The 22,068-nt window shown below is 49.2% G+C and overlaps 1 protein-coding gene across 1 annotated transcript in view; it reads right to left on the bottom strand.

Annotated features, from left to right (window-relative positions):
• Positions 1–22,068, bottom strand: part of pdzrn4 (PDZ domain containing ring finger 4) — a gene marked incomplete at both ends in the record, with an annotated part of 42,396 nt that overhangs the window by 17,568 nt on the left and 2,760 nt on the right. Inside the window, 2 exons of the mRNA XM_080022728.1 lie at positions 782–884; positions 2,056–2,327. Of these exons, the coding sequence (XP_079878854.1) occupies positions 782–884; positions 2,056–2,327 (375 nt within the window). The remainder of the gene's footprint in view (positions 1–781; positions 885–2,055; positions 2,328–22,068) is intronic.

Genomic DNA, 22,068 nt, shown 5'->3' with positions numbered 1-22,068 from the left:
GTGCCGCTCTGCAGTACAGCTAATTCTACCTTGAAATCCATTCTTAGCAAAACCCGGTGATTCATTCGTTTTGATCAATAGGCAAGTTTCCATGCTTTACACAGAACCATATTTGAATCAATACTCCAAAAATACTCAATTCTGTTTTTTTGTTAGCGTGTTGCACTCCACTAGGGATTGTCCATTAGCTCTGAATGCTCAGTTGCTCAATGCCGAACTCGTTGACGGTTTCCATTCACAGTGAAGTGGCCGTCAGGGGCTCCCTCTTATTTCTGAAGGACACGGGAGAAGAATGAGCGAAGACGCTCTGACAATTTCACGGGTGCGGGCTTTGGTCCAGTCTTAGCGGCGGTGCGAGGAAAGGGCCGCCGCCGCGCCGCGCCGCACAACGTGACGAGAAGAAGTTTGTACCGACCTCGGTCCCACTTTTCAAGTAATTAAATTTATTTATTTATTTATTTATTTATTTTTCAGCGTCTACTGGACCTCATGTCCGGAAGTGAGAAAAAAAAAATGGCCCACTGTACTATCAATGCCATCGAATGAGGAAAAAATAAAATAAAAATGAAGAATACAGGAAAAGATTGTGTCGTGAAATGTTTCCGTGGGAGAGGAGAGACTCCTTGGAAAAGATGAACCTCTTCAGGGACGCTCCTCTAACAGCGCTCTTTAAGTTTGTATTGGGAATCGACCTGAAAGTGGATGAGGCGCTAAATATATTCCCAAGCATTATTTTTTCCCAGGGGGGTCCGGGGGGAAAAGGAGATTTAAGCAGATCTACCTCGTACTCGTAGTCGTCTGTCCGCTCCGCCTCCGCCGGGGTGTTAGAGAGATACTCTGGACACTCGTAGAACTCGTGTTCCATTGTGTGAATGGAATGGCAGCTGGAGAGAGAGAGAGAGAGAGAGAGAGAGAGAGAGAGGATAGAGTCAGCTTTAGATTTAGGGTGTGTTTGTAATGGGTTTTCACCGCCGCGTCTCCGGAGTGGAGGCGCGACCCGAGGCCAATTTAATTTGTCTTGAATTCAGCGAGGTATAAATCAAATGTTGTGCAATAACACTGATACTGAAACACTAAATACTGGGAAGAGGACAAATAACATTCAAGGCACACAAGCAGGCAAAACTGATTTAAAGATTTATCGTATTTGGTTGATTTGTTAGGAAAAGTTACCCATTGTACGATTGAATCGGTTGCCTTCCAACTGCAGATCTCGTTTTTGGGAAGAAACTGTTGTCAGATACATACTTGAAAGAATAATAATAATAATAATAATAATAATAATAATAATAATAATAATAATAATAAAAAAAATAAAAAGGGCATTGCTGTAGAGAGAGCCGGACAACAATTCCTGGGCACCGGCCTTCCCTGTGCCAAGCGATGCCCAAGCAGCTGCTTTTACATTATCAGGAACAGGGGAAGGGCTGATTTGTGGATTTATACGGCAAGGGATCCCATTTGCCGGCCAGTAAAGGCCTATAAATAGCCGGAGAGCGGATCGAGCGCCAGACTGCCTATTCTATCAGCCCATTGGCTTTTAATCGCCTGGCAAAGTCTCCCATTAAAGAAAATAGATGTCGCACAGCGAAGCAATTATTTCATGCAGGTTTTCCCTCCACATAATGACATTAGAGGTATACACTAGTTAGCCATGTTGGGGGGGTCGGGGTGGCGGTGCGATCCGTGATAAGATAGCTTCACCGCTGCAACAAGGAGAGACAGAACGGTAGGGTCGCCTCTGGGATTCATTTGAGGCTGCGAAAAATAAAATGATCTTTTATTTAATTTTTTATTTTTTCATTTTTCCAATTTACCTCGACATTTAAGGCAGATAATATCCAGCTGGGCGGAATAAATATGGTGCGGGAGGTTTCACGTACTTAACACAATGCAATCTCCCTGCCTGTGATTCCGCGTTAATGTGCATGGAATTAGTTATTGAATAACAGATGTGAAATGTGCCGGGGCTTAGCGACAGGGGCGCGGGCAGCCGAGCCCCCGAGGCCCTTCCACCGCGGAGCCCCCCGTCGCGGCCGGGCGCTGTGCACCCACCTGTCGGACAGAAGGAAGGGGCAGATGTCTGGGACGGGTGGGGTCGCCGGCCGGAGCTTGGCCAGCGCCATGATGTGCTCGAAGGTGATGTCTGTCTGCGTGCACACGTCCGCCACGCACACTTCCTGCGGCACGGCGCCAGGGTTGCAGTGGACCGTGGCCAGGGCGCCGGTGGGGGTTCGCCGGAGAACCTGGACCACGATGGGGTCCCGTCTGATGGCCTCCACCCCCGCCTCGTCATGGCCGGTTTTGGAGAAGTCTCGCGCGTTCACCTGGGAGGAGGGACACGGGGTATTGTTTTATTTTTAATTTTGGAGTCGCTCTATGACTTCAAATAAATGAAATTTAAGGACCAGTATGGTCAACCGGTTAATTTTTTATGTCATCCAAGAAGCTTGTTTTTTTTTCTTTTTCTGCTTCGGTTGGTGGTTTTGTGGCTCGATTTTCTTCTCCTATTGTTTTGTAAGTTAGATCAGTCAACAGAGAAGGCATAAACGTTGGCAAGTTGTTCAGAGGTTTCCTCCGTCCAACACGACGCAGCAGTCGGAGCAAGCTCGGCCAAGAGAAAATGCCTGAAACATATGCACCCACCTTCTGCCTCATAGAACACTCATTTGGTAGCAAACTCGCCAGGGCTGCTGCCGCAGTTAGAGATCCAATAAAAATCAGTTCAAATTAAAGGAAAATGCTCTTCGGCTGAGTTGGCCCTGAAGGAAAAAAAAAGGCGGCAGAGGAATTGCTCCGCGGCGGACGGGCTATCGAAGGGTTGTATCTACAGGGGACGGTTGGAGGAACTGTGGTCTTGTCTCAGACATCTTCCTGACAAGTGTCAATAGTCTTCATCGATGTGAACACACACAAGCACGCACATGCACACACGCACGCACACACACACGCACACACACACGCACACACACACACGCGCATACACACACACACACACACACACACACACAAACACACACACACACACACACACACACACACACACCTTCAGGACCTCTCGACAGTGCACTCTGACGCTTGGTTGGACCAATTACGACGGCCCGTCCATGGCTGTCAAGTTCATTTTCAATCTATCACTTCCCGCCCGGATTGATTCTCTGGATTGATTTTTTTTGGACGTCAGAGAGTGTCGGGGTGTCTCTCCTCACCGGCACTCTGCGACATGCACCCAAACACGCCGCGCAGGACCAGGAAGAAGAGGCACCGACTTTCGAAAGAAGGGTTCGAGATCCAATCGGCCGCGTTAAAAAAATCAAATCACTTCGCCCTCCAGCGTCGATGCGTTTGTGAGACTGCGTCGGAAAGGACTCGGCAGAAGAGCGGATTCGAGTAATTCTCCAATCGCGACTTTTAAAAAGGGGTTATCCGGTGAGTTTCCGGGGGGGCGGCTCCCCCGTGCGGGGCGCGGCGTCCGGCGATCGGGGGGGGGGGGTCGCGGAACGGGTCCCCCGCTGACGGCGCCGAAGAAGGCGAAGGACAAAGTTCGGCGGCGGTGCGGAACTGAAACGAGGCCCAGATGGAGACATTAATCTCCAATCAGGGCGGACGTGGTGGCGAGCGGGAGGCGGCGTGCGACGGCTACACCTGGCAGCGAGTTTACCTGCTGTTGCTCCTCCGTCCAATCTGCCTTTTGACGAGCTAACTGGCGGCTGATTAATAGACAACAGATGTGACAGGGACCGGGGATAATGGCCCTGAACGCGGTGGTTTTTACGACGTGTGTTTTGGGCGTGTCCGCGCATTATCCCGCAAATCGATTACACTGCGCGGCCTGTCGTGTTTGTTATATCCCGTGTTTGTTGAACGACTTTCAGCCTGTTATCAGGTCTTTCTCACATTGATCTGACTATGAATATGAAGCATTTTGTAACTTTGCGAAATTACCATTATCATAACTTCTCCCTCTTTGGTCCAGTGTTTACGAGACGCATAACACTCGATACATGCCAGACTGTAATAGAAAGTTAGTCAGCAAGTAATGATGTGTTGGGACGCCAGTGGGTGGAACCCAGTGGGGAAATTTGCCTGTTTTTATTGGAGGACATTTAGTCGAATTTCGTTTTGGAGCCACGGTCCAGTTTTTTCGGCGCTCTTTTTTTTTTTCAGTTATCCGCGTCAATCCACACTGATGCAAGAGGCCACATTTTGCCCCCAGGGCCGCCGGTTGAATAGGGCCCGGCGTATACGAAGGACCAGCATGCGCAAGGGGAGGCAAGGGCGCGTCGACTCCATTAATATCAGACGGTAATTCCATTTTGATTACAACTTCCTTCCCTTATAACGCCTCCACCGTGCCCCTCTGACATAGAGAGACAATATCCACTCATTACATTCTGGGATGCACCGTGGAACACCAGGAGAACAGTAAAAGTAGTTTGCACGAGTCCGCGGGGGACGCTCAAATGAACCAATAATCCTGTGTAGCTCTCATATGCGTCTCAAGCTAAAGGTTACCTTTGACAATAAAAAATGGCTCCCAAAAGCCCCAAACCAAACCTCTCTCCCGTTCAAACACTCCTATCTTTAAAGGTCAAGGTTCAGTTTGAAGTGTGAATGAGAGTTTTGGTAGACTGAACACTGGGTGTATGTGTGTGTGTCTGTGTGTGTGTGTGTGTATGTATGTGTGTGTGTGTGTGTGTGTGTGCGTGTGTGTGTGTGTGTGCGTGTGTGTGTGTGTGTGTGTGTGTGTGTGTGTGTGTGTGTGTGTGTGTGTGTGTGTGTGTGTGTGTCCCTGCGTGCGCATGTGCATATGATAACCTCTGTGCTTGCGTGTGTATATGGTGTAGTCAGTGTAGCGGTGTGGTGTATTGATCACCAACCTTTAGTGAAAATGTCAAATCTCTTATTCTTATTCTATTCTCTTTGTCTCTTCCAGATTGGTATTCACTTCAGATGTTTATTCTACCCATCTACTATCAGACATTTCCCCACATTCTCTGTATATGGCTTGTCTGACAATATATATATATATATATATATACACACACACAGTATATACAGTATATGTCTGCTTCTTCATCCATCATCCTTCTTCTTCTTCTTCTTCCTCAAAATGTGCTGTCAAAGCGTCTTACCGACGCTGTTGGACCTGGGAGGTCATGAGAGAGATTAAGGTGTGAAAATTGGTGTTTTATATATATATATATATATATATATATATATGTTGACGCGGCAGTAAAAAATAGCTCTATCAAAGCCGGTGAGTTCACAGCACCCGCGGCTATTTCCACGTGTTTCCAAGTCGGCAACACGTCGGCCGCCTGCGCACGTGTCAGATTGGTCGCGGGGAGCCTATCAGCACGCCGCAACGCCGGTCAAGTGTTTTCCCTTGTTCTAGATATGAACGGGTGAGATAAGAAAAAGCTATGCGTGTGTCGCGTGCGTGTGCGCGCGTACGTGTGTGTGTGATAAGCGCAGAATGGAAACCCCTCAACCTCAATGTGACAGATACAATGTCATTCCGAGCAAATGTGAAAGAAAAACACTCGTAAAACCCATTGCTGCATAAACTGCTAACAAAGTTGAAGCGGCACTTCAGCTCCGTTGCCGGTGTAGGGGCCCGCTGAACGCATCTGGCGCCGGTCCGCGGAACAACGGCAAGGCCGCCCCCCCCCCCCCCCCCCCGCCAAGCCCACCGCCCCGGGGGGGATCCCCAACCGCTGCTCCCCATTTTCAATCTCAATCCGCCGTCTTCCGGAGACGACACAAATGCAACCTCTTTGTAACAATAACCAGAATCGACTCGATCCAGGAGGCCGGCGTCCCCCCCGCGCGGCGCGACGGGAAATCGGCGTTTGGTGTTTGTGGGAGAGGATGACGCTCAGGTGTCGGGGTCCAAAACAATCTGCCAAATCTCATTTTCCCTTCGCGTGGAGGCGCCGGGGAAGAACGCGCCCTTCCCCATGGCGGGCGCCTCATTTAAATAATACAAATCTCCTCCCGACCTGCCTTTACCTGGGGAAAGACGCGGGGCGGGTTTGATGAATTTCGGATGTCGGGGCGCGGTAACGCCCGGGCCGCGCCGCTGGATCAACTCAATCACCTTCGCCGCTGTAGTCGGAGGGAAAAAAGGCCGCATCCAGCCAATCATACGCGACGACCTCATACGGAGAACCGGCAAATACGAAAGGGAGGCGTTTGTCAAAGTAGTTTTCCCCCGCGGCAGAAGATGTAAATAGCCTGTTTCAAGAAACTCTTTATTATTTCCAAAATAAAAAAATAAAAAATACTTTTTCTCATTTTGAATCGATTTTCTTTTTTTGTTTTCAGATGGATATCTCACTTGAATCATGAGTTCAGTCCCATCATAGTGAACGATTGAGCCTCTTTCGTGCGTTGAGTCTTTTCAAATAGAGATATATATTTTTTTTATAATATTTATATATATATTTTTTATAATATATTAAGATCGACAGTCCGTGGAGGAGTCGAACACTTCGTCATCAGCGGATCTGCAGCTGTGTATGGCTTCACGGTTCATCCCTCCATCGTCATCGAGGCTCCCAAACAGGTGCAGCAAGTCAAACGTGTCACCTACTGTTGTTACATCAATTCCGTCGCAACGGCCGTGAGCTGGCGGACTTCGTGACGACACTCTACCACCCGCTTCTGGCTGTCATTTTCTATCCTGTGTTGAGCCGTGGGGACGATTTAGTCTCCTTCGGCAACGCAACGCCGCGCCGCCGCACCTGCTCGCACGGCAACTCCGCGCTCCTCGAGAGGATTCCCGGGCTCGACCTTCCTCCACCTGGCTAGGGATTTAAACCGGCAGCTTCTTTGAGAAACCACCTTGTGATTCACGTTATGACAGCCGTTATGTCTATTTCGAGTCCGCCTCGACTGCCCCGGCTGCTACTTAAGCACCGGCTCGGTTTCACGAGTTCTTGGCATTTATTTCCACCCCGCGTCGTTAGAATCACAGCGGAAGGGATAAGTGGGCATGACGAAAATGCGGAAAATCCAAATTGATCCGCACCCTTGCAGATTTCCCTTCATTCGAATGGCTTAGATAAGATAAGATAAGATACGGTTACACTTTATTAAATCCCTGGGGGGGGGGGATTGAGGAAATGAGAAGTTGCTCTACCCGAGACGATGACATGTTCACGGCCGTGAGGCTCTTTGTTTGCGCATTTCTCCAGACAAGAAAACAAAACAGCTCAAATGTGTTGTTGTAAACAGAGGAAAGAAAAAAAATAATAATGAGCTGCTACTTATTTCTCTGTTTCGCGCTTCCTTTTTCTTATCAATGACTGTTGCTTATGTGTTGCCACGTTCCACTGGTTTCCATTTTTGTATCACACCAATTAATCAAAGTGACAAGGTATTTAATGGGAGGCAATTAGAGTGTTAACCAAAATGCAAATCAGGGATGGAAAAAGAGCAAGATGGAGAGAGAGGTGTGTGAGTGTGTGTGTGTGTGTGTGTGTGTGTGTGTGTGTGTGTGTGTGTGTGTGTGTGAGTGTGTGTGTGTGTGAGTGTGTGTGTGTGTGTGTGTGTGTGTGTGTGTGTGTGTGCCTGTGTATGTGTATGTGTGTGTGTGTGTGTCTGTATGTGTGTGTGTGTGTGTGTATGTGTGTGTGTGTGTGTGTGTGTGTGTGTGTGTGTGTTAAGCTGTGGTATCAAGCTCAAGGACACTTGTCTATCCAGACTCTGTCTTTGCCCTCAGAGGAAAAACACTTCCACGTTGAAAAATATTCATCTAATGTTGTGTGTTTTGTGTAGAGCTGTACTCGGCATGTACCTGCCACCACTACATATGTGTGTGTGTGTGTGTGTGTGTGTGTGTGTGTGTGTGTGTGTGTGTGTGTGTGTGTGTGTGTGTGTGTGTGTGTGTGTGTGTGTGTGTGTGTGTGTGCATTGTGTATGTCAATGTACATCCATCCTGCATCGAGTGTCCTTCCGAGTGTTTCCCAGAAAACGAGCTGCAGCACGACTGGCGAAAGCAACCGATTAGTTCTGCATGAGCACGACCTCATGACGAGCCCAACCAGGAACTATCCAGTGCCGGGGGCCTTTCGGGTCGATCTGTCCGGCACCACACAGCGTCTGTCTGGAGGACAGATGAGTCTGGGCGCTTCCTCTCTAGTTCCGGTTCATTTTAGATTTTGCACGGCGTCACAACTAAAACCAAAAACAAGCACTTAAAGCTTTCAAACGAAACCTTTTTGGGCGTCAGTCTGCGGCCGCCAGGGTACGTGGTTGCGTTTGCCCCATCGCTCGGCGGTCAGTGAATAGAGAATAATATATGTGCAATAACACTGTACACACTGTAAGACCTGGTAAATACATAGAATTATTTACGATTGTCATTTATACCAATACCAATGACCTATCCTGTGCATAGGAGCGCATTGTATATTCTGTATATTTTATATATATGACTACTTTTGTTTTGCTTTTTTGGACTTTTTGTGTATATTTGGCAATTTTTTTTTCATTTTTTGCAAGCTGAAGTTAAGCTTTTTTTAATGCAAATAGTCTGTAGATACGCACCAATAATCACATTTTATATTCAAAATTCTTCATTATGGCCTAAATTGATTCGAACGAGTTTGGGGACTAGTGGAGTTTAGTTAATCCCTAAAAACACCTCTGGTCTGTTCTGTTTTCTACTTCTGTCTTATCACACATAAAACCCAATATACATATTCTCACACACATGCTCGTGACTACACGCATTCTCTCTATACTGGATCATGTTTGAAACATTCTGATTCCAATCACTCCCAATGACTGGAAAATAAGGTTGACGTTTTCCTTTAAAAAGGCATCCCCACAGTACTTCCTCCAACCTCCCCCAAACATCCTGTTTCTATTCAGTCACTCCAGTGGAGCTGCACCCTCCCTCCCCTCTGCTGGAGCTCATGCGTCCTTGTGTTTTCCTCCCTCTCTCTCTCTCTCTCTCTGTCTCTCTCTCATCGCTCTCCCTTTCCCCTCCTTGCACTCGACCGCTTTCTGAGTGCGTCCGTCTCGGTGCGTCTCTGTCTTGGTTAAAAACTAATAATAATGTCACTCCTCCGTCCCAGCGTGTCATTATTGTTCCCCTCCGTCGCCGCATAGGATTTTCTCGTTTTCTCACCACCCCCTCTCTCTCTCCATCCTCCCCCCACCCTCGGCGTAACAAAGACAGCGTGGAGACATCAGAGGCTGTTGACTTGTGACTCTGCCATGCCAAGTGGCGGCGGCGTCGGCGGCGGAAGCCATTTCTGATGTAAGTGGAGGAAATCAAAGGTTAACATCTGTGTGGAAACGCATTAAGAGTCATGTCGCCATCTCCCGCTCCCCCGATGCGTAAGCTGGCTTCCGTTCAATTAGACCTCATGAATACACATACTTCCATCCAGTAAAAAAACACAATGAGTGTGTGTGTGTGTGTGTGTGTGTGTGTGTGTTTGTGTGTGTGTGTGTGTATACATACCATAAAAAATAGTGGTTTACTTGGAAAATTAAATTCACAATATCACAGCACGATCCTACTTGAGGATAAAAACTGGCGTCTGTGTGTTTCTGTTTATACCGAACCCCAGTGTGACTGGGCTGGCATGGTCGTGTTTTAGATGGTTGATTGTCATAAACAATTGCAATTAACAATTTGATTGTACTGTAATTATACATGTGTAATGTACCTGCTGCAGAAGAGCTATCGGAACATAACTGACGGAAAGTCACCGAATTAATTGTATTTTTTTTGCAGCATATTTGCAGGCATATTTCTAACATTGGCTCAAAATTCCCCTGAAATTTGGCTGAAAACACATGACTGTGGAATCCAATTAGACGATTTTACTATATGATTGTGGTCACATTTCATTTTGTGGTCCCAATCATTTCACCCACGTCTCCTTACATATCTACACATCCTGCAATAGCAAAGCAAACTTGGCAGTTTTTGTTTCCCATTTCTCCCTGATTAGATGAATAATGGCCTCTGCCTAGTGGGCGCATACATCACGGCAGGGCCAGTGTGTGTGTGTGTGTTTGTGTGTGTGTGTGTGTGTGTGTGTGTGTGTGTGTGTGTGTGTGTGTGTGTGTGTGTGTGTGCGTGTCTGAATTCGGCTAATAGGCTCCGTGTCCTCAACCAGCCGCTGATGGCACAGGTTATGACAAACTGCATCAACAAGACATTCATTACCCTCGGCTTCCTAGCAACCGAGTCACAATAACCAAAGATCTGTGAGCATGCATCAACACACACACACACACACACACACACAAGCACACACACACACACACAGCACTGCGAGATGCATAAATTAGTCTTCCTTTGTCACTCTGAGGGTCGGGGGGTGGGATGGAGAATTAGCCTGATTTGTCGCTTGTAGAGTGAGAGTGGGGTCTGATGCCTGACGACTGTGAAAACTTCTCTTCCAGCATAATCAATGGATGTCCCTTTGACACGCTGATTGCGTGTTTCTTCGTATGTAGGAATCGATGTTTGCGTGTCACTGCGTGGGGGTGTGTATGTAGATCTCGGCGGTCCGTGCCGTATCTGTGTGTATACGCATAATTGTGCGCCTGTGCCTGTACGTGTGTGTCTGTTTGTCTGTGTGTGTGCGTGTTTATGCATCTATTTGTTAGAAAATATATGCATGTGTGTGTGCGTGTGTTTGTTGGTGAGCATATACAGTAAGCTTGTATAGGCATATGTGTTAGCACATATACTGTACATGTTTGTGAGTGTCTTTGTGTGTGTATCTGTGTTTGTCTGTGTGTATATCTGTGTGTGTGTGTCTGTGAGTGTTTAGTATGAGATTGTATATACATATGTGTGTGAGTGTGTGTGTGCATATGTGCTTGTGTGTGTGCGTGCGTACGTGTGCGTGCGTGTGTGTGTGGATTCGTTGGTGAGCATATACAGTAAGCTTGTGTATGCATATGTGTTAGCACATATACATGTTTGTGTATGTCTTTGTGTGTGTATCTGTGTTTGTCTGTGTGTATATCTGTGTGTGTGTTTGTGAGTGTATGTATATAAGACTGGATATACATATGTGTGTGTGAGTGTGTGTGTGCATGTGTGCTTGTGTGTGTATGTATGTGTGTGTGTGTGTGTGTGTGTGTGTGTGTGTGTGTGTGTGTGTGTGTGTGTGTGTGTGTGTGTGTGTGTGTGTGTGTGTGTGTGTGTGTGTGTGTGTGTGCCATCTTGCGTATATATTTCCCTCAATGACTACGTACTTGTGCTGCACAGCACCAAGGCTCTTTTGTTGCCCTGCATCCTCCCTGCAGTCATTAGATCGCCATTAATCTCTTATCTGTCATTAGAACAACAGCGCGCGAGCCGGACCCGACAATGGGAGACCTCCCCCGAACCGCCCGACGCATACGAGCAATGTGTCTGAATTAGGCTCTCGGGGGTCACCGATTAGAGCCCCATAAGTCACTCAGATGGACGGGTTCACAAGGAGGTTAGGTGGGACTCCTCTTTATGGGCGAGCTGCACGCCATGAAATGTCACATCTGAGCTGATTTAGGTTGTTGCTGAGGGTGAGAACCCCGATTTCCCCCGCCCCCAAATAAGAGAAAACAAGGCGGGGGAACAACAGGCTTGAACATTAGAAAGCTGGAGATACACATACAGCAAATAGATATATATTTTTTGGGACACTAGTCCATCGCATGGTCACCACACCCATGGATAAATGAGTTTCCAATTGGCATAAAAAGTGCATATCTTTTGAGCTGGGAGGAAATCAAACCGCGCTTCATTCTGATAAGCTGAGGCTGAACTGAAACAAGCAGTAGAGCGATGCTAATTTTCTTTTACTACCACTCAGCGGGAAGGAAAAATACATGAAAACGTATAAAAAGCTAAACACGACCGTGGCAAAGTTAGTATTTCTATTTGGTTTGGGGCAATAGACGGCGCTCCGGGGGTGCCGGGGCACATTCTGAAGCTTGGAAAGTGAAAACCTTATTACTTTTGAGGAGGAAAATGAAAGATTCATGCGTAGCTGATTGCATAAAATTAAGGGAGAAAAAAAAAAAAAAAAAAAAGCCTGGAGCGTGAACTTTTTCCCTTCAGAACCCCATGTTTAGCCTTTATTTTATCTCAGCGTTATCCACTTTTATTTATTAATTTACCCCCCCCCCCCCCCCCACCTCTCTCTGGAAGTAACCGCTGCTATCATCATTCATCACACGGAACTACCTTGGTCTGCCCTTTCCCGGCGCGAAGAAGAAGAAGAAGAAAAAGAAAAAAAACAACTTCACACTTCGCCAGCTGCGAACGACGAGCACGAGAGCCATTTTTCGAGGCGAAAAAAAAAAGGGGGCTTTCGGTTCAGGCGCCACGGTTGGTTAACTCAGCCGAGAGACGAACCGAGCGCAATTTGGTGCTCATTCAATTCAGATCCAGCGTAAATCGGCGCGCTCAGACCGTGTTGGGGTTCCTCGGGAAAAAGATTGACGCGCCAAACTTTCTCTGACTGTCTTTCTCAATCTTTGCGCCGGCTTCAATAGTCTCGCGCCTCTCTTTCTTATGGGGAACGCTGGTACAAATGATATGTATCTTGGTTCAGCCGCCCGGGTGAATGCTCGATTGTGATGGGCCGGGCGGAGGCGGAAGATCTGGGTTCAGAAATAAAAAATTCCACTTCCGGGATTTCGAGTCGAGCATGCAGGTCCAATTGCCGGGTTAGGGTTAGGGTTACGGCAGGACTTTTGCTTTTTTGAACCCGGAATTTTCTACCTCGGCGCAGTGGCCGGAGCGGCGGCGACCGTTTTCAATTTCAAATTTCCTTTTCTTTTGAAGGGCAAGGTGTCTTTGGTTTTGGAAGCCTACCGCGGGAAGCCAGAAGACCCAACTCAATTACGTATATTACGCGGCGTTGATTGGCAGCGATCCAAGCCGCCTCTGAGGCCTTCTGATTTTCCGGAATAAGAGTCAAGCATTCACACGTGTCCCGTATCTAATAACCGTTGATGAAAACGGAAAATCAGAAACGCTCCCGTATCGGAAAATAAATAAATAAATAAATAAACCCGCCTCGACCGCACTCCGCCCCTAGGGCCGCGCGCCGCGACAACTTGAGGCTCATCGCCCCCCCCCCCCGCCCCAGTGCTAAGTGTGATCACCTCCCCCACCGCGCAGATGGCTCGGCGTTACCCTATCTGTAACCAGACTCGGCGCCAGGCGCTGAGTGGGCCTAATGACTCCTAAAGCCGAGTTGGTAAAGTGGGAACTGAACACCAGTGCCCGTCCGTAACACGATCTCCCCCGGGGCCACCTGCAGTGGGCCCCGAGAACTCGGGGGCCCAGGAGCGCGTTCGGCGCCGAGGGGTTGGGGCGACCGCTTTGTCGCGTCGCGATGACGTAGCGACTCCCTGCGGACGCTGCGGTGAGGAGATGATGTTCCGACCAGACGACAGCAACAGCAGAGATGATATGATAGCGGGTAGATGAATGCTATCGATGGCCTGAACCCTCCCCCAGGCATTAATAGTGTTATCTTATCACAAGAAACTGTAAGAAGGGCGAGGACCAGAACTTTGGGTGAATTATGATGGATGGAACCTCTCTCCTGCCTCTGAACAAATAGGATCGTTTTTCCTTCCACTGCCTAGAGGAGAACAATAATAATAATATCAGTACCATACACAGCAAATACCAGCGCCGTCGGTGTGGGTATTTACTCAATACGTCAGAATTTCCAGGATTCTTTTCTCTGAAAAAGTACTGGTATTTTTCTAAAAATGTGCCTGCACTGCACCGCTACTTCAGTGGTTCGGTGCTTCGAATAGGGGGACCCCCCCTATTCGGGTCCTTCAAGAGGCCCCTGGCAGAATGAGGCAGAATGAGCGGCAGCGCCGGGCGGAGAACGGGCGGTGAGGACCGCTCGGACCGTCGCTTCACCGTTACTTCCCCGGCCCCCCTGAAGATTATGGAAGAATCTCAAAAGTCTCCTCGGATTTGCCCCCGCGGCGCATAAAATGCATCAAACTGAAACGCTCGCGCCTCACAACCCTGGACGTCGCCTCGTCTACGCCGTCTACGCGGTCCGTGCCCGAAGCCCTCCGAGAAGCGCGCTCCCCCCCCCCCCCCCCGCCTCGTTGCCTTGACGTGCGCGCTCATTTCGGCAGGGTCAGGGCGCGTGTTGACCCGCCCGGAGCCTCGCCTGCCTCGTAACACATCCGCCGCGGCTCCAGATGGTGCGTCCCAACATCTGTCAGTCCAGACACGGCGCGCCCTGTGAAGCCCGTGACCATAAGGTGCGTTATTTGGTTATCCTGACACGAGGTTAGCTTCAAACCCAATAATGATCACCGGCCGACAGCACACACGCTGCGCTTACAGGAAATAATTGTCTCTTTTTGTCTTCCCCCCCCCCCCCACACACACACACACACACAGTATTAATGAGACTGAGTGTTGGAGACACTGATGGACAGAGACGCACCGTCAGGGGCTTTGAAGGGGAACCGACATGACCCGGTGTCTGGCGACGGATAAGTGACGGGTGGAGCAGGGAGGCTGGGGGTCTTTATTTGGGATGGGAGGGAGGTGAGGTGGGGCGGAGATGAAAGGCAAATAAAGGGTGTGTTGTCGCTCCTACCGCACCGGGGCATGCTTTCATTTCTCATATTCATGTTTTGTTCTGTTTTTTCTTTTTTTTTTTTACCCTTTCTACCACTCGCCTGCCCTTTCTTCCTCCACCTCTTTCTCTGTGAATCATTGCCATTCTCCCTTCTCTCTCTCTCTCTCTCTCTCTCTCTCTCTCTCTCTCTCTCTCTCTCTCCTCCCTCTCTTCTGGTCCCTATCGTCTTGGCCATGCCGCTCGGGCTCTTTGGCGAGCCTGGTAATCAGCGAGAGGCAGATAACGGCTGATACGTTTCCTCGTCTGGCGGCCTCGAGCTGAGTGACATTTTTACGTGGCTGTAAAAAAAAAAAGAAAAAAAAGGGGACGACACACAAAACACACCTCGCCACTTAGATCGGTGGGTGGAGCGCGTGCGAGATTTACTCCGTCCATCTGCGTCCATGCAGGGGGAGGACGGTCCGTCTGCATGGGTGTGTATATGTCCGTTATTATCTTGCGGCAACAGCGTACATGCTTAGGGCCTTTGTGTGCACGCGTTCTGTATGCATTGTATTTGCCGTTGAACCCCTCTTCCGTGACCCCGTGGGTGGGTGGTTGGGTGTGGGGGGGGTGTAAGCGGTGTCAGCCTCGCCGCTGCAAGGCCTTTTCTTCCATCCTGCTCTTATCAGGGCCGGCACAGAGGGGGATCCTTGGCCGGCGGAGCGGAACGGCGCCCCCCAACCCCCACCCCAGCCCCGTCCAGTCGAACGTGACTTTGTGACCCCACACGGATGCAGGCGGGCAGGGGAGCGGGGGGCATATTTTGTCGACAGGCCGCCAGACAGAGAAAGCAGGGCTGGGCAATATCGAGAAAATGAAATGTCAAGATTTTTTTGTTTTGTTTTTTCCTTTATAACAATACCGATGATTTGACAATTGTTTTAGTGGACGACTGTTGGTGCCAAGATATTCACACACGAGAGAAACAGTCATTAGCAGGTGGATGTTACGACCAAGTAGTTCAAGGCACCGATTAAAACATCGAGGGAAGTCTACGAAGTTCAGAAAATTGCATTACTTTACTGCCGGGGTGGGAATCACCAGGGATATCTTGATACAATATTATCGCAATACTTTATGTTTTGCGATACGATACTGCGATATATTTCGATATTTTATTCATTTTTTTCCCACCCGACTGCCGTGAAAAGGTTGAAACGCATCTTTTTTTTCTCCTCCGTTTGGGTCTTAAACGCTGATGTCATGACGTAAACCAGCGCATGCGTCAGAGCGGTCAGCACGCGGACGTCGCATCACGTTCCTGTTTGTTGACGTTTGTTTGTTGACGTTTGTTGACACGTCAACAAACAAACAGTTTGTTGACGTGTCAATTAACCGGCGCTGGTAATGGAAAATGCAGCCGTTACAGCTCTACGCAGCTGTAACGGCTGCTCACGTACATAGACGGTGGCGAGGAAAATAAAATTGGAGGAAATCAAACAAATCGCAATCCTCTGTTGGGAAAGAGGGCAAGTCCCAGACGGCGGGTCCTTACATCCATGAAAATAACAGCCGTTACTAGTTGTCGTCACGAGTTTTCCTTCAGGGCGTCCTGCTGCTGATTCCAGCTCCACCGCTCCGCAAGGTTTCCATTGGAAACACAAACCCTAACCAAGAACACGCCGTTTTATTGATTGAATTGAATTGATTTTATTGTACTAGTACCAAAAACAAATTTTTATCATAAATGATCCATACTTGGCGTCCGTGTATCGATACGATATCGCCGCGGCGTATAGGTTTTTCACATATCCCTGCTTTACTGTAACGCAGCCTTAAAGACGACATACGAATATTACATTGTGCTATCGCCATCAACCAAACCAAAATCCCAGACGTTATCTAATCTCGATATCTCAATATACCGATGTATGGTCCAGCCCTAACAGGAAGATAAACACAGCCAAACACAAAGCCTAAAGCCAAACACAGTCTTTGTGTCTCTCACCCCATCGAGCTGTTCTTTTTGGGGAACACGCACGAGGCGTCGCCTCTCGCGTGAACTTGGCGCTAAAGCCGAACAGTCATCCGTTCCCTTCCGCCCCCCCCACACAATTTTTTTGGCCTGGCGACCGAAAGGGGGCTCTGCCGACCGACGGCGCCGAGGCCATGTGCGGCCCTAAATCATGTGATATTACCGCCCCGCTGTGCTCAAACAAGCATCCATAACCGTATAACCGTGATGGAAGACACCCGAGCATCTGCGGAGGAGAGCAGAGGTCGCTGCCAAAGTGCGACATAAACATTTTAGGGGACAAATAATTACCTTCAATCTTTATTTATTTATTTATTTATTTATTTATTTATTGTATTCAACAGCTATAAAAAATAAAAAAAACAAACGGAGGAAAGATTCTTTAAAGCGCTGTTGTTTTGTCCGCCCAGGATTTTAAATACTTTTAAAATTGTTTTTTTTTTTTTTTATCAAATTAATATATCATTATTAAACTTGACTTAATTGCTCCTCATAATTTCAATTTTCCAAGGAGCTGTAAAATGGATCGCACCTCCTGGTGAAAACAAACGCGCCCCGCCGTAGAAAGGCTACGGAGGGTGGATGCAGACGCTGAAAAACAAATATTTTATGATTCCTCTGTTTGATCACGTCCTACCATTATTCTACATTCAAGCAACACGACGAGCGATTAATTTTTTTGCTCGCCGGTCGAACCGCGTCAAGAGGAGGGAGAGAGTGTGAGGGAGTGAGGGAGGGAGGGGAAAGACGGTTGAAAAAAAAAAAAGAAACTAGGAGAGTGGAGTCATTTTCCGCCCGGACTTATAGGTCGGGCTTGTCGTCCGGGGCGAAAAGGTCACACCCCAACTCTCCGGATTGACAGGACGGTCGGACGGAAAAAGACAGACGGACGACTCGTTAGGAGAAGGGGGAAAAAAAAATCACGAAAAGGTCAACCCGACGGAATGCCCGCCGCAAAGAGGGAAACGACAGATCGCGGGTGAGAGAGAGGGTGAGAGCGGACTATTGCGAGCGAGCGAGCGAGAGAGAGAGAGAGAGAGAGAGAGAGAGAGAGAGAGGGAACCCGAAAATACCCAAACCGGCCTCTGGGAGTTTAACAGCGGATGAGTGGCTCCATCAGGCGAAGCGATCGCCCCCCTCCTCCGCCCGTCATTCACACGGGCGCTCGAAAGCATAAGGTCCTTACTTCCGTGCCCCGCCTTTCTCCCCTCGCCCCTCCGTACTTCAGTGTACGAACCCCCACCCCGGCATGTTCTGGCACGCTGAGGTCACCGGGATCCTCGGGAGGCTCAAGGTCCGTGCAATGAGACGTCGGCCGCTCCTCTGTCGTTTTGTTTTTCATTTACCGACATAAGCATTTATATACTAAGAGCTGCCACATTTTTTTTTACGTAATCCCCATTATTTCCATCTGAATTTAGCGCACGCAATTTCATTTTAAGCCAGTGCCTGGAATGTTGCAACGAATGGAACTTGAATCTGGTGCGTTTCTATCAGTTAATTTGAGGAAAACTGAAAAACGGTCTCACCGTGTTGTTTTTATGTATGTTTTCAAAAATTGTTTCCAGATTCTTCATGAGCAGAATGAGTGTTGTTGCACTATTATAGGCTTACGTTATTGTGTAAAATGGCATCAAAATGAACAAAACAAAAACAAAAACGCAATCAAATTTTTCGTTGCATTCAACTTCTAAGAATTCACCGCTGCGACAGCCCTGGTATTTTTTGAAACGACCGCATACGTTTAATAAGTGCTCGGATCACGCTGCGAGGCATCGACACGTATCGCGGGCGAGGGGTGTTCCCCGGTCCGGGCATCCACCTCCGATCCGCTCCCCGATGATGTCATGGTCTGGGTCCGGAGGTTGGACAGATGGAGGCGCCGGCTGCGTGGGCCTGCCCGCGGCCCGCCCCGCTCTGTGTGGCACCTACTGGACACCGTAGGAGGCGGCGGGGTGGACGGCTTTCTAACTGCATCCCCCAACCCCCGACCCCCAAACCCCCACCTGACCCCCAAACCCCCAATGGCTGGCTAACAGGCTGGACATGTGGCACTGCATCTGCCCCCGAGGAAACGAGACACACACACACACACACACACACACACACACACACACACACACACACACACACACACACACACACACACATCAACACACACACAAATGGATCCAGGCGAATGCAGGGACAAACATATACAATCACATGGAAAGTACATGTGTTACACACATCAGTAGAAACTGATCTGGATAAGTGGACACACACACACACACACACACACACACACACACAGAAAAGCATTTGAGCACGCTAACACAAACGCACCTCAAGCAGCGGGGAGTTAAATTAATGGCCCACTCCGGCTCCCAAATGTGCGAACAGCGAGGCAGGCGAGCCAGCTCTGCATTCACCGCAAGCCCGCTCCGAAACTCAGATCAATCTCTTAACTCTTGCATCAGAAAACCACACTTTTATGGGGAACACACTGGGATCAGGGGGAGGGCGACCAACATTCGATGCAGGTCCAAAAGCAAATCACCCCCCCGCCCCCACCACCCCACCTAAGAGGCTGGAATATGGGCCAGAGGCAGTGGGACAATTTAACACAGCCACCAGCAAAATACAAGAGATGGCAATTTGTAAGGCACTCATGCAGATCCGATACCCCTCTCCCCTACAGACACACACACAAACACACACACACACACACACACACACACGCACACGCACACACGCACACACACACACACACACACACACACACACACACACCATGGATAAATGTGCAATTGGTACAGACGGCAAAAAGCCACACCAGCTCCACGACAACACATTTGCAAGAACACACACACACACACACACACACACACACACACACACACGCACACACACACGCACACCATGGATAAATGTGCAAATGGTACAGACAGCGAAAAAGCCACACCAGCTCCACGACAACACACTCGCACGAACACACACACACACACACACACACACACACACACACACACACACACGCACACACACACGTCAACAACAAAAAAAAAAAAGGGAGGAGTGGAACAAGAACCAACTGACGAGAGCCATAAATCTCCCGACGGCCGGCGGGCAGCCGGGGTCAGGCGCTGCCCGGACGCCTGCGGTCGCGGTCCGGCTGTGTGGACAGAGATAGGGAATTCTGGGTAGGAACACGCCGAGTGCCAGAGCCCACCCCCCCACCCCCCCTTCCCCCGGAGAACACTCTGCGACTTGTTCAAAATGAAAGGTGCACAATTGAACTGTTGTTCCTTCAATCGCGCCGCCCGCCTATTCATTCAGGGTGGGGGGAAGGCCGCCGCTGCGTTTAAAGGGGCAATCCGTAAGTTTTGGGGGTTTTATTAGGGGGGGGGGGGTGTTTCTGATGGAGGAACAGCTTTTTAAAGCAACGGCCGTTTCTCCTTTACCTCCGCCTCCTCGTTTGCCCGGTCGACCCGTATACGCGGGAGCGCTGCGTTCCGAAAACGCATCAGCGGAGTAAAGGGACGCCCCACCGCGGAAGGGTTCAGGGAGAGGTGGGCGAGAGAGAGAGAGAGAGGGAGAGAGGGAGAGAGGGAGAGAGGGAGAGAGGGGGATGAAAACACAAAAGGAGACGGATTGATTTCCTGAGCCCGTGAAAGTAAGACAGACACTCGGCTTCCCGTGTGCGACGGCGAGGCGGCGAAAAATCAAAAACGTTTTTTTTTTTTTTTCTTTGGAATTATTCGAGGGTCCGAGCAGCACAGCGAGTCAATCTGTTAAGAAATGATAATGGGAAAGCTGCCGTGATGTGCCAGAGGACAGTGTGGGTGTGTGTGTGCGTGTGTGTGTGTGTGTGTGTGTGTGTGTGTGTGTGTGTGTGTATCTGTGTGTGTGTGTGTGTGTCTGTGTGTGGGAATTAAGAGGTTTAGAGTAAAAGGAGGAGTGAGGGAAATGAAAGGAGGGAGAGGGTTTGTGGAGGGATCTCTCTCTGGATTAACGGAATCCCCTCAGCACAAAGTCACACTGACACACTTTACACTGACTGCCAGAAACACGTAGCTCCCCCCCCCCCCCCTCTCTCTGTCTCCCTGTCTCTCTCTCCCTCCCTCTCTCTCTCTCTCTCTCTCTCTCTCTCTCTCTCTCTCTCTCTCTCTCTCTCTCTCTCTCTCTCCCTCTCTCTCTCTCTCTCTGTCTCCCTGTCTCTCTCTGGCTCTCCCTCCCTCTGCCTCTCCCTCTCTTTCTCCCTACCTCTCTCTCTACTCTCTCTCCCTCTCTCTCTCTGTCTCTCTCTCTCTCTTTCTCTCTTTCTTTCCCTCGCTCCCCCTCTGAAGGAAAGAAAGCAAAGGAATTATTTCTTTCTTTCTTTCTTTCTTTCTTTCCTCCCCATACCTCCCATCCTTTCCTTCCCTCCTACCTCTCTCCCTTCTTCCTTCCTCCGCCCTCCCTCTTTCCCTCTTCCCTCCCCCCTCCCCCATGTCCTTCATATCTTCCTTCCCTTCTCCCCCTCTCTCTTCCGTCCTTCTCCTTTCCTCACCCACTCCCTCTCTGCCTCTGTCTTTCTTTCTTTCTTTCTTTCTTGCTTGCTTTCTTTCCTCCCTCCCTACCTCCCTTCTTCCTTCCTTCCCTTCTTCCTCTTTGTCTCATCCTTCCTTCCTCCCTCTTCCCTCCTTCCTCTGTCATTTCCTTATTTCCTTCCCCTTTCCTCCCTTTCTCCTCCCTTCCTTCCTTCCTGCCTTCCTTCCTTCCTCCCTCATTCCCTTCATATCTTCCTTCCTCCCGCTCTCTTTCTCCCTTCTGTCCTCCCCCACCCGCTGCCTCTTCCTTCCTCCCCCTCTCGTTCCTTCATTCCCTCACCTCTTTCTTTCTTCCATTCTCTCTTCCGTCCTTCATTCCTCGTTTCCTTCCCCCATTCCTCCCTCCCTCCCTCTATTCCTCCCTTCCTCCTTCCTGAAGTGCTGGTGTTCACAGACTGCAGGTGTCTGGCAGTGGGATCGGGAATATACATGCTTCCATTTTCCTTCCTTCCTTCATCTCCTTCGTCTTCCTCGCTCCCTCCCTCTCTCCATCCCATCCCTCCTTTCCTTCCCTGAGTGCTGGTGTTCACAGAGTGCAGGTGTCTGCAGGTGGGATGAGGACTGTATAGGCGTCGCCAGATGCTGCTTTAACTGCCGCTGTGATCAACCATAAGCTCTAATGTGCTGACTGACACACATACTGAGCAGTAAACGGTAAACGGGTATGCTGAGACACGCAAGCACGCACACGCACACACACACACACACACACACACACACACACACACACACACAGATACTGGAAGCCTGCCACCATGCCAGGACACCCATGGTGCTACGAGGAAATAGGAGACAACACTCAGAGTCATCTCTTTGTTGTCCCAGCCAATCTTCAACCAAACATGGAGGAACCCCCCCCCCCAAAAAAAAGAAAAAAAATCTT

Source organism: Zeus faber (assembly GCF_960531495.2).
Source record: "Zeus faber genome assembly, chromosome: 21".
Classification (NCBI taxonomy): Eukaryota; Metazoa; Chordata; class Actinopteri; order Zeiformes; family Zeidae; genus Zeus; species Zeus faber.
Note: the sequence above shows the minus strand (reverse complement) of the source record. Positions and strands in the feature narration are given on the sequence as shown.